The sequence below is a fragment of the Danio rerio genome, chromosome 21, assembly GCF_049306965.1.
Source record: "Danio rerio strain Tuebingen ecotype United States chromosome 21, GRCz12tu, whole genome shotgun sequence".
NCBI lineage: Eukaryota > Metazoa > Chordata > Actinopteri > Cypriniformes > Danionidae > Danio > Danio rerio.
The window spans coordinates 13,255,987-13,270,000 of NC_133196.1; the positions used below are offsets into that span (position 1 = coordinate 13,255,987).

Here is a 14,014-nt window from a genome sequence, read left to right on the forward strand (position 1 = left end):
CTGAGATTGTGTCCAGGAGCAGTTGGCACTCTTGCTTGTATAGCCACTATGGAGAAACTTCCAGCTCAGCAGCAATAAAGAGAGCATGGGTTGAAAGGAAATTCACACCGCACGCACTTGCTGAACAGCTTATTGTCATACAAAATGTAACCTTTGTACATCAGCAGATGGCGTTCGTGAGAAACAGATAAACATAGGAAACACATTTGGACTTTAATTATTTCAAATTATTAAAGGGATAGTTCATCCAATTATTATTACATCATCATTCACTCTTCCTCATATTGTTTTACATCTTTGACTTGAACACAAAATAATATGTTTAGAAAAATGCTGGCACCCATTGACTTCCATAGGAGAAAAAAATGAGAATGGAAGTGAATGGGTAACATCAACCTGCATTCTTCAAAATGTCTTCTTTTGAACAAATTAGGAAACTCGGTAGGTTTTGAACAAGTTAAGCGTGAGTAAATGATGGCAAGTTTCATTTTTGGGCAAATTATCCCATTCTAGAATTTATTATTAAATGATATGTTGTGTCCTTAAATGTTTAATCTCATAATTTTAAGCATTTATTTGCAGAAATTGACAAGATTTCAGTTTAAAATATGCCACATTTTAGAACTTGTTTTGATTTTGTCAACATTTCAGAGCCGTTGAACGGGTTGTTGCTAGAAGGGATACATCTGCGGCCGGAAGTTAACGAGAATTATTCATATTATTAAATCACTACCCAACCCTACCCATCACAGTAATATGTAAAAACAGTAATTGTGACGAGAATTATTTATTAAATTATTAATTAATTGAATTTTATTAACGTCCAACCAAAAACCTTAACCTACCCCTCACAGAAATGTAAAACCGTAATTATAAGGAGGATTATTTATTAAATTAACCATTAACTATATTTTATTAAAGTCTAGCCCACCCTTCACAGTAACGTAAAATATTTACAGTGTCATAAATATGATGCTACATTGACGTGAGTATCCAAAGCTGTATCTTTTCTACACTACCCGTATAACGTCAGGTCGGTCGCGTGCACTCACACGCAGCCATCGCGCACGCGTACGCTTGACCTTGTTTTTGTTGATGTTTGACTGGAGTGCGGCTGCGCGCGGTGGCAGGACGTTGTGAGATGACGCTTTTTGTCAGGAGAGCGACGGCCGGAGAGAAAGAAGAGAGGTGAAAAGTGAGCTCGGCGCAGGGGAGGGGCAGACGTACCCTTGTCGCTCCTCCACACTGACGGAAAGCAAACAAGCCTGTCCCGAAATCAAACGGATCGGAGGAGGGGGAATCCGCGACTGACACAGGAGCGGACGGTTATTCAATTCAGCCTCGTCCGACTCGACTCGGTTGGATTCGATTAGCCGCGCCGCTTCACCAGCCCGGAGGCCGCCGAAATAAACCCATCGCCATTATATGATCCACTTTCCAGAGTCGCTACTACCCTCCATGTGGGTGAGGGACCTGTGCGTGTCGGGCTATGGCGAGAAAAACAGTTAGCAGGAAAAGGAAAGCAGAGGAGCCCAAGGAACAACAGGTAAAAAAACAACCTTCTCTCACACGCCGTAAATGAAAACACCGTTCAGCTGCATGCTAACCTCTTTAAATAGATGAAACACCGTCCACGTTTGAAGACAAACAGCAGTAGATACTCGAAGTGTGACAGTTTACAAACAGGAAACGATTGGAGTCTGATGTTAGCAGTAGTCTGCTGGCTAAAGGCTAATGGAGGTGTTCATTTAGCTGTTGACACGGATCTGCCGTTGGAGTAGTGTGTTTCTGAGTGTGTGATCGTTTATCAGCTGTCTTGAACGTTAAGATTGTGTGTTTTGTCTGAGGTCGTCTTAATCCTGCTGTAGATTACAGGATAATGTTACTCCAGTAGGGGCCAGACAGTTTAAGCTGGTTAGTCGTCCAGTAGGACAGATCTTCTACAGTTCTTGATTTTTCATCGCTAACATGATGATTATTAACACAATGTGTTGTGGAGACACAAATGCCAAGCGTTGATTTCAAAATATAGACTTAGTATGATTCCTTCTATTATCAACATCACATTATAGCTGCAGGCATTGTGTGCTTTTGAAATTATGAACATATACAAATGGAAATAGACTTAGATTAACAGAAGAGAGCTGTGTTATTAGCTGTTTGTTTCACTGCCATGTTTGTAAAATGTTTAAAAAATCAGACAATATCAAAGACAGCTTCATCCTGAAGGTCCTCCTTCTACATTTTAATTTATAGCCTGTAAATTTGTATTCTTATCTTTCATTCTTTAATTTTCCTTCGGCATAGTCCCTTTATTCACCACAGCAGAATAAACCGCCAACTTATCCAGCATATGTTTTACACAGCGGATGCCCTTTCAGCTGCAACCCAGTTCTGGGAACAATCCATACAATCTCATGCACACACATTCTTAGCTTACCCAATTAACCTATAGTGCATGTATTTGGACTGTCTGGGAAACCGTGGCACCCGGAGGAAAACTCACACCAACACAGGGAGAACATGCAAACTCCACACAGAATTTCTTACTGACCCAGCTGGAACTTGAACCAGTGACAATCTTGCTGTGAGGAAACGGTGCTAACCACTGAGCCACCGTGTCGCCCCTTTCTTGTTGTCTTTTAAAATGTAATATATATATATATATATAATATATATATTTCTTAAACTCTGATCACATTTTCATGTTATGTAGGCTCTGTTTACTCTATTAAACATGAACAGTACAACAAAATGTGTGATTATGTAATATATGCTAATTTTGTAAACATTTTTCTTCATTTGTTGATGGTTCAATAAACTAAGCTGAACGAGTAAAGTCAAATCATTTGTTTATGATGATAATAAATGCCATCGAAGGTTTATTTCTAGTGTCACAGGTTAGATGTGGATGTACAGTGTGGCCATCTGACAACCAAATCTGAATGAGCAAATCAAGAAAACAATTCACTGATATCAATGTCATTAGACTTTATGATGTTAATGACTCTGTTTGTGCAGACTTGAACAACTGCATTCATTTAACACTACACGGAGTAATTATTAGACATGTATTATTATTGTTATTATCATCATTGATATTCTAGTTATTATATCATTATCCATTGTTCATACGTTAATTTTCTTTTCGGCTTAGTCCTTTTATTATTCTGGGGTCGCCACAGCGGAATGAACCGCCAACTTATCCAGCATATGTTTTACGCAGTGGTTTCCCTTCCAGCTGCAGCCCAGTACTGGGGAACATCCATACACCCTCATTCACACACATACATTCATTCATTTTCTAGTCGGCTTAGTCCCTTTATTAATCCGGGGTCGCCACAGCGGAATGAACCGCCAACTTATCCAGCAAGTTTTTACGCAGCGGATGCCCTTCCAGCCACAACCCATCTTTGGGAAACATCCACACACACATTCACGCACACACGCATACACTACGAACAATTTAGCTTACCCAATTCCCCTATAGCACATGTCTTTGGACTGTGGGGAAAACCTGAACACCTGATGGAAACCCACACAAACACAGGGAGAACATGCAAACTCCACACAGAAATGCCAATTGACCCAGCCGAGGCTCAAACCAGCAACCTTCTTGCTGTGAGGCGGCACTATTGTGTTTAGTGAACACAATAATACTTCTACAAAAGACTGCTCTTTTCTGCAGGAAATGCTCTTAATAATAATAATGATATGTATATGTACAGTGCTCAGCATAAATGAGTACATGTCATGACTCTATTTGTGTGGACTTAAACGACTGCATTCTTTTAAATTCAACACCCAACACTACACTGAGTAATTAGAAATGTATTATTATTATCATTAATATTCAAGTTCTTATACAATGGAAATTTATTAAATATTATGATCAACATGATTTGAAGTTTGTTTGTTCGTTCGTTCATTTTAATTATTGTTAGGTGAACACATTAATACTTTAACAGAAGACTGAGCTTTTCTGCAGAAAATGCTCTTAATAATGATTATTATATATTCAGTGCTCAGCATAAATGATTATACCCCGTACAGATCTTTATTTTAAACTGAAACGTTTTATGGGATGTTTTACAATAATATGTTTGCGTATACATTACTTTAGTCAGTACCAAAACTAAATCTGTAACTAATTTAACGCAACAATTTTAGATTATGATGCAGAAATTTGTACACCCCAATTATTTATTCATTCATTCATTTTTTTCTGCTTAGTCCCTTAATTAATCAAGGGTCGCCACAGTGGATTGAACCGACAACTTATCCAGCATATGTTTTACGCAGCGGATGCCCTTCCAGCCACAACCCAACACTGGGAAACATCCATACACACCTGCATTCACACACATACACTACGGCCAATTTGGCTTATTCAATTAATCAATTTTTATCTGGACAGACTTTAAATGAAATAATTTTGAACGCGAATCCTTCTAAAATTGTACAATTTTATCAAAAGTGAACCTTAAAAAATAAATTTAAAATAAAAAATAAATAATAATAAATAAATAATAAAAAATAAGTTTTAAAATTTTATCTTATATATTATCATTATTAGTAGTATTTATGCTTTTTACCTTGTGTGTTATTTATTGCTGTTGGTGACTTTTAATTGTTAAAATATTTTTTTATAACTATAGAAAAATGGTATTTATGAAATGTGGTAAACTTGATCATTTTTTTTTTTTTGCCGTGACACAGCCAAAGAAGCTGAAATGGCAACAAACTCAAAATTCTTTCTCTCTCTATGAACACATGGGTTTCAGAAAAGCATATAGACCAGTGTTTCTCAACTGGTGGGTCGCGAGTGCGTTGAGTGTGTGGTCAAAAAAAAAAGGTTAATTTTTTACTTATTTTGCATATAGCGGACTTTTATTTTGAAATTCGTGTGCGACATGTGAAATTGAAATTTCATTTAATTATAGCAACAAATATGTCGAAGCGCGAGTACGACCCCGAATATGTAAAGTATGGATTTACATATATTGACGGCAGAAAAGACTTAAAGCCTCAGTGTCATATGTAGTGAGGTGCTCTCATAAGAGAGCACGAAACCTTCTAAATGAAAACGACATTTAGGGTGCTTTCACACCTGTGGATCGATTCAGTTGTTCCGAAACAAAGATTACAATTGTTACATTGTTGCTCTTTGCTCTTGGAGCGGTTTGCTTTCACATTGCAAAGTTTCTAATCGGACCAAAAGAGCTAAAACAAGTCACGTGCGAGTAAACTCTCCTCACATTGGTCAGAGTGTCAGGGTTTATTTTGCAGCGTCCCGCTAAGCTGTCAGGAGAGGTGGTGGTTTGGTGGTGATTGACAGGGTGCGCGCGTGCGACGTGTCTGAGGAGAGACGCGGTGGGGAGGGGTGAGAAGAGTGCGCGACGATGCTTATTTGAGGACCTGGAGGGAGACGGGAGATTACCGGGAGATCATCACTCGTTTGCGGGCATCCGGAGACTCGCGAAACTTCCCACCCCACTCATAATTCTCTCTTCATATAGCCGTAAATACCTATTACATATCCATAAAACACAGTGATACAACCACGCTCTGATCGGATCGCTTTCTCACTACAATCGAACCGCTCCAGGGTTCGTTTCAATCGAGCCGAGACCACCTCATTCAAGCGATCTCGGAGCGATTACTTTGGCGCGGAACAGAGCGCGATTGCCCTGTTCACATATGCCAATCGAACCGCGCTAACTGGGCAAACGAGATACGTTCCAAAACAAAAGTGTAGGTGTGAAAGCACCCTTAGAAACCAGACGACATGTTTTATTAACAGTTCAGTTTAGTTGATGGTAACTGAACTGAACTGAACATTTCCTTACCTTAACCACTGTTTACAGTATTTGTCGCTTTTACTTTGTGATATTTCTATAATTTGATCCATTTTTTTTAAATAACAGCAATAAAATATTGTTTATTTGTAAGTCTCGGTGAATGTCATGATTTATCTGTCACTACTTGTGTATGCTAACAAATAAATACAAATTAATTATAATTCCTAAAATTGTATTATAGTTCTTAAAAATTTGGGTCCCATGGCCAAACCAGTTGAGAACCCTTGATATAGACTACTGTTTAAAAGCTTTGGAGTTCATAAGAGATCTGGTTTATCAACTATTGCTAAAAATCTATTTCTAAATAGAGAACATAAATAGACATTTTTACTTCTGTAGGCCAATTTTTAAAGTGAGATGCAATATTTTTGTAGTATGTCTTCCACAGCCTTTTGACAGTTTGGATTTTGTATGATGATTGTTGTTGTTGTTGTTGTTATAATTATTATACATTTTTAGTTGTATTGACTAAGATCCTCTAGTAACCTACTTGGCCGTCAGGATCTGGGTCAGTCAGATAGAGCTGACGTCTGCTGGCCTGAAGGGGGGATTGGATGAGCTTTACCAGAGTACAAATGCATCAGCCTTTATGACTAGATTGGGACATGAAGCGTTTATGAGTAGATTGGCACACATTACTCATCCCACTTCTGAACGGATGATGTAATTTGGGCAAGAGTTATTTATATGAATGATGATTAGGCCCATGCGGAACCTGCGTGCACAAAAATCCACTGATTATTTTTTTATTTTTTTTAAATCCGTCGTTCAGTCTATTTATTTACATATTAAGTGTGTGTAAACATACATTCTTTCTGTTTTTAGATTAATTTCATTAATGTTATCCAATAATAATGCAAATATGTGTATATGGTTTATACATTAGAGTTTGTAAAGTAATATTTTCTGTCTTTTATTGTATAAACAGGGTCATGGAAAAGTCATGCAAAATTAACATGCCATTTTTCAGGCCTGGAAAAAGTTTAGGGAAAAACCCATAAAGGTTTGGAAAAGTCATGGAAATTAGCTTAACAAATATTTGTATAGGGTGACATGGTGGCTCAGTGGTTATCACCTCACAGCAAGATGGTTGCCGATTCGAGTCCCGGCTGGGGCAGTTGGCATTTTGGTGTGGAGTTTGCATGTTCTCCCTGCATCAGCATGGGTTTCCTCCGGGTGCTCCGGTTTCAAAGTCGTGCTATAGGTGAACTGAACAAACTAAATTATCTGTAGTGTATGTGTGTAAATAAGTGTGTATGGATGTTTCCCAGTACTGGTTTGCAGCTGGAAGGGCATCTGCTATGTAATACATATGCTGGATACGTTGGCGGTTCATAAGCCGAAGGAAACTGAATGAATAAAAATATCTGTATACTTAAATATAGGTTAGTTGTCTTTACTTTTTTCTGTCCTTAGCCAAAAGCATGCTCTCCCAATATTAGTACTGTGTAAGCATGATCGAAATACATTTGACATAGATACAAAAATATATTTAAACCAAATAAATTATTGCGTGTTTTATGATATGCTGTAATAATTTTTTAACATGCATTATTTGGCAGGTATACATAGACATTACATGAAACATTAGGTCATGGAGATTTACTTGAACGTCCTGGAAAAGTCATGGAATTTTAGTAGTAAAAATATGTATGAACCCTTTATGTGTATTATACGAGACACTTGCTTTGTTTACCAAACAAGCAGTTCTAAATGGATTCGCATTGTAAAGCTTAAATAAAAAGTTACGTTTTAAGTTGGAATTCTCTCAAAACCATTCCACATTAGAGCAATTCCATCTGAATGTCAACCTTGCTATGAAAATATAGCAAGAATTCAGCAAAATGGTGAAAGCCTTTCTGTTTTTTTTTGTGTTGGCTTGAATTTTACAATACTGTAAAAATACTCAATTTCTGTCAAGGTTTTCAAACAATTAAATGGGGTATATGCCGAAGCATGCTAATAGGACTTTTAATTTGCCAGTAACCTGGGTTAAGCGCTTCTGGCGAATGGAATGCCAATGCAAAATCCGGTGCGTTTAAGGTCTGTTTTCTTTAAAAATCAGCGATCTCCACTGGCTGAGTGATATCCGATTTAAAGTGGGTCTCAGATTGTACAAGAAGCACTGCAATAAATTACATTTCCCCCACCATATCTTTATAATATGAGCATTTATTTTACCCCATTATATTCAATGGAGCTTCTGCGTTAGCCTGCCGATTCTGACGGGCGTGTGCGAGTAAACAGCTTTTTGTCTCGTTTTACGCTTGAGCAACCAAATAAATGCTAAAGTTTATTTAACTGAATGTATTTTAATGACATTACAACATCGATGTTGTATAAGTAACCGTATAAAATGGAAAAAAGTTCACAATAACAGGTCACCGGAAGTGTATCAGCATGGGAACAGCACTAGCTCGGCATATACCCTATTCGATTTATGAAAGTCACACAAGTGCCAATTTCACATCTGTTACATCCATAAGATTAAATAAAGTTAAAAATTTTTGTTCTGTAGTGAGCCAACTATTATCATTTTGGTTAGCGTAGTTTCTTTTGGGTTGTACAGTTTATTCCACTGGGTTTCTACAAAGTATGTTGTATAGTGTAAACTCGCATATGTCAAATCCATAACGCATGTTTATTTTCCTTATTTAAATTTTTTTTTTTACAGATTAATCCCATAATTCTGTGTCTAGTTGTTTGGAAAATATAAACAGATGTTTCAACATAATGTTAACACACACTTATCGGCCACTTTAATAGGTACAACTTACTAGTACTGGGTTGGACTCCTTTTTGCCTTCCTAACTGCCTTTATGCTTTGATAGATTTAGCAAGGTACTGGAAATATTCCTCAAAGATTTTGGTCCATATTGATATGATGGCATCACGCAGTTGCTGCAGATTTGTTGGCTGCACATCCATGATGTGAATCTCCCATTCCACCACATCCCAAAGGTGCTCTATTGTATTTAGATCTGGTGACTGTGGAGGCCATTTGAGTACAGTGAACTCAAAGTCATGTTCAAGAAACCAGTCTGAGATGATTCATACTTTATGACATGGTGCGTTATCCTGCTGGAAGTAGCCATCAAAAGATGAGTACACTGTGGTCATAATAGGATGGACATGGTCAGCAGCAATAGTCAGGTAGGCTGTGGTATTGACAAGATGCTCAATTGGTACTAATGGGCCCAAAGTGTGCCAAGAAAATATCACCCACCTCAACGTTTTTCCAGTTTTCTATTGTCCAACTTTAAGTCTTGGCGAACTGTAGACTCAGTTTTCTGTTTTTAGCTGACAGAAGTGGCACCTGGTGTGTTCTCTGCTGCTGTAGCCCATTCACCTCAAGGTTGGATGTGTTGTGCATTCAGAGATGCTGTTCTGCATACCTCGGTTGTAACGAGTGGTTATTTGAGTTACTGTTGGCTTTCTATCAGCTAAAACAAGTCTTGCCATTCTCCTTTGACCTCTGACATCAACAAGGCATTTACACCCACAGAACTGCCGCTCACTGGATATTTTCTCTTTTTTTGGACCATTCTCTGTAAATCCTAGAGAAGATTCTGTGTGGAAATCCCAGTAGATCAGCAGTTTCTGAAAAACTCACAAGCCCGTCTGACACTAACAAACATGCCACGTTCAAAGTCACTTAAATCAGCTTTCTTCCCCATTCTGATGCTCTGTTTGAACTGCAGCAGATCGTCTTGACCATGTCTACATGCCTAAATGCATTTAGTTGCTGCCATGTGATTGGCTGCTTAGAAATTTGCGTTAACGAGCAGTTGGACAGGTGTACCTAATAAAGTGGCCAGTGAGTGTATACCTTGTGAATTCATGTTTTGAGTTTTCACTGCAATTGTCACATAACGCTGCAATTGTTAATAAATCCACAGATTTTCTACAAAACTGTGCAGAAATAGCAAAAAAGTTTCTGTCTGGCCCTCCTGGTGATTGTGTTTTGATTATTAGCATTATGATGTCAGCGGGAACAAGCACTGAAATAAAAGGAATGATTCTCTGTGGTGTCTCACACACACACAGATCGTTAGGGCCTACAGGAGCTGATATACACTTCAAGCCGTTGGTTTTACTCGCTCCTGTCATCGCCGTATTAGATTTGTTGGCGCTCGCTGGGAGCACAGAATCGCTCGCTCGCTCTGCCAGCTGGCGTTGGCATCAGATGGATGTTTTTTGCTGTGATTTATTGTGTTTGATTTGTATTGAGGACTGTTAGCAGGCTGAGGGCATGAATTTTCAGACTCGCCAGGTGTTTTTCTTCGAATGCAAGCTGTTTTTCAAAGTGCTTACACAGCGCTGGATTGCAAAGAAGCACCTAAACCAGATGCCCTGCTGGATTGGTAAATTTTGGGTTTCTTTTTGAAAATGAGTTACGTAATCGGTATGAAAAAGAGATGATGTTAATTTCACTTACAACAAGAATCCATTTTTTGAAGTAATACTGGGGTTTCCCTTTAACACTAACTCCAACCGTAATAAAATAGTTTTTAGTAAATTTACATATTATTATTTATTTTTTATGTTGCGCATTTAATGTTGTAATAAATTCTTCTATTTGTAGCATTCTAATTGTTGAATATATTTGTGGAATTCTCGTTTTAGTTTTATTAATTTAAGTAGACTTTTTAAAATTTCTTTCTTTACTGTATTTTGATGCTTAGGTTATTTCATTTATTTTTATTTATTTTGAAATCTCCAATATATGATCAGTATTTCCATGCTGTGTCTTATAATTCTTGAATCAATTAGTAGCATTTGAATTAGGGTTCTGCCGATAGACGATGACATCGTCCATTGCATATGGCCGACAAACTTCAAGATGCTGAGCCGGCATCATGATCCATCGCCCCGCCCCACATTTATATTGATATATAACTTATTATTTGCATGTCATCTTAATAGCAATAACGATCTTATCATGAGCTGTGTTATGTTTTACATATAGCTGCCGCTTGCACGGCTGACAGCATCGTGAGGATTAACTGAAGGATTATACCGTAACTCTCACACTTAAAATATGTAGATTCAGTGGCAAACGCTGTTACCTGCAAACCCCTTCCCACAGACTTTACAGTGATTGGCTTTAGTCATTTTCATAGCAGACTTGAAACCCTGAAAGTCTTTTATCCACTCTTGGAAAAGTGTAAATGGTGGATTAACATTCAGCACATGATCACTAATAAGATGTGCCATTATTAGTAACTTCAGGTAAATCTGTCAGTGTTATTTTCATTCTCTCATCTTCCGCACTTCACATTTTCGCAGTTGTAGCTCCTGTCATCTGAAGGCAGAAGGCATTGACTGAGTGATTGACGGCCGATATTAACCAATCATTCACGTTCAGTTCTAGAGCAGTGAGTCAATAAGAGCACAAATGCGGGGCGAGCATTGCAGGCATTTTTACTTGAGCAAGTTCACATAACAACTGTTTAATCTGTTCCTGAGCGCTGCGTTTGGCGTTTTTAGGTGCAAAGATGTATTCTGCATATATGTCTCCTAAATCCGTGCACGCGGTGAGGATTTTGCAGTGAAAACAATGAAAATGTATGCACTACAGTGAACTCCAACCAAACTCTCATCTCCACCAGCTGTGGGAAAAGCCATTAGAACGACACGGATCACTGTGCCTATTCATGCCAGAGTCCCGCGGAAAAAAAGTGATTGACAGGTGGTCATTTGTAACTTTATTTATTTATGGTTTGGTTATGGGTAAAGCGGAGACCATGTGGGTCAGGTAGTGAAAACGGTAGGCTACAATTAATTCATTTGTTATGAACTAATTGATATTTAACAACCACCCCACCTACAACGACATTGAAAAAAAAAAAAAAAGAAAGACATAGTAGTGCGATCTGTTGGTCGTAGCCCGTGCTCATTTAGTAAAGCACAGCTAAACAGATGTGATTTGAATGTGCCTAATGTTGGAGTATGTCTAATCATTTCTGAAAGCTGATTCCAGCAGCCAGACGCATAGTAGCTGAAAATTATTTAGCATATTTATATAGAAGTTTAATTTATAGATAAATAATATCCATGTTTTTGTGCTGTGAATTGCGATGCTTGAATTAATTTGTTAATTAAATTGTGGTTTTGAGTTTGAATATTAAAAATATATATATATATATATATATATATATATATATATATATATATATATATATATATATATATATATATATATATATATATATATATTTATATATATATATATATTTATATATATATATATATATATATATATATATATATATATATATATATATATATATATATTTATATATATATTTATATATATATATATATATATATATATATATATATATATATATATATATATATATATATATATATATATATATGAATTTATTATTCTTTTTGAAATATTTCCCAAATTATGTTTAACAGAGCAAGGAAATTTTCACAGTATGTCTGATAATATTTGTTCTTCTGGAGAAAGTTTTATCTGCTTTATTTGCTTTTAATTTAAAAAAAAAAGCATTTTAAGGTCAGTATTATTAGCCCCTTTAAGCTAAATTTTTTTCGATAGTTGACTGAACATATCATCGTTACACAATAACTTGTCTAATTATTACCCTAATCTGTCTAGTTAACCTAGTTAAGCCTTTAAATGTCACTTTAAGCTGTAAAGAAGTGTCTTGAAATATATCTAGTCAAATATTATTTACTGTCATCACGGCAAAGATAAAATAAATCGGTTATTAGAAATTATTATGTTATTAGAAGTTTATTAAAACTATTATGTTTAGAAATGTGTTGAAAAAAATGTGTCCATTAAACAGAAATTTGGGTGAAAAAATAAACAGGGAGGGTCCTAATTCTGACTTCAACTGCATATGCTCCAAGTTAAAGAACATTGTTGATTATCAAATGGGAAAATTGGTTTATTGGTTGATCTTTTTTCCCTTCTCTCTCTCTTCTGACAGTTTGACTGGTGTCAGTCTGCGTTTAAGCGTCCCCGCGTGTCCAGCTCCGTGCGTCATGCCCAGCACTGGTGGCAGAGCCGGCGGTCAGTGGTGTGCTCGGTGAGAGGCAGAGAGTTCCGGCCGCAGCAGCAGCATGAGTGGAGCTTTCAGAGAAGTCTGCGGGGATTCGCCGCCGGACGCATCCCAGGAATCCTCAGAGAGAGAGAGTTCTCCCTCGGCCGACTCAATAAGGTGTTCGCTTCCCAATGGCTCAACCACAGGCAGGTGGTGTGCGGGACCAAATGCAACACGGTGAGGGGTTTTAATTACTGTGAAATGATGGCGGTTTATGATCTGCAATTTCTTTATCATCAATTTGTTTAAATTGTATCTGTAAAGCTCGCATGAGGTGGTTTGAAATGTGAATTTTTTTTTATTTGATGACTGATGGCTATTGAATACAAACTGTTGCACTCATTGTAAAGTTTTATTGCTGTGAGTTGAGAACATTAATTATAAAGTAGAAACAATTTTGCTTAATCCTCCTTTAAATTCAACCAGTTGCTATAAGACTAGGAGTATCCCGCAAATTCACAGAGACTCCCGGATGCCCGCAAATGAATGATAATCTCTCGCAAACCGGTTCTTAAATAAATTGCACACCCCTCTCCACTGCATCCCTCCTAGCTCTTTAGGTATGTCGCGCGCAACTCACCCACACCGTCCTTCAGGTACGTCTCCCGTCGCTCACTCCACCCCTGACACCCCTTAACGGGCCTGACAGGCTGACACAGACACACACACAGAACGCGCTGGAGCGACTCCCTTCAGATTCAACACGCATGATCGCGTTCATCAAATTTGCTTAAACTAAGCGTTCTGAACTATTACTGTATTTCACAAGCATTCGCTTTCATTGCGTTTAATGAGGAAACACGCTAAACTTGGAGGGCTCATGCTGAAAAGGCAGAGTAATGCCCTGTCCTTGACAGCTCGCAACTTCACCACAGACTTTCTGAGTACATTCACATAAGACACCAATACTCAGATTTTAATATGATTAAGATTATACTCTTATTAAAAGTCTACCATGTAAGCAGTGATTGTATTACCTTAAAGGAACATCGAGTCACAAAATGCAGAGGATTTTCTTTCTGTTCGCCATGCGGTATCAACTTACAATAGAAGTTGACAGTTAAAAATGAA

At 37.5% G+C, this 14,014-nt stretch overlaps 2 protein-coding genes across 3 annotated transcripts in view; both read left to right on the plus strand.

Annotated features, from left to right (window-relative positions):
- The window catches only part of gtf3c5 (general transcription factor IIIC, polypeptide 5), a 678,526-nt gene that overhangs the window by 519,425 nt on the left and 145,087 nt on the right, over nt 1-14,014 (plus strand). The window lies entirely within an intron of this gene.
- dcaf12 (DDB1 and CUL4 associated factor 12) overlaps nt 1,191-14,014 on the plus strand; it is a 26,732-nt gene continuing 13,908 nt past the window's right edge. Inside the window, exons 1-2 of one of the 2 annotated variants that reach the window (XR_012396581.1) lie at nt 1,191-1,546; nt 12,830-13,120. Coding sequence is in view for 1 of the 2 variants with exons in the window: in NM_001077580.1 (NP_001071048.1) it covers nt 1,490-1,546; nt 12,830-13,120 (348 nt within the window). In the remaining variant the exon portion in view is untranslated. The remainder of the gene's footprint in view (nt 1,547-12,829; nt 13,121-14,014) is intronic. The other variant, NM_001077580.1, reaches the window with a different exon arrangement.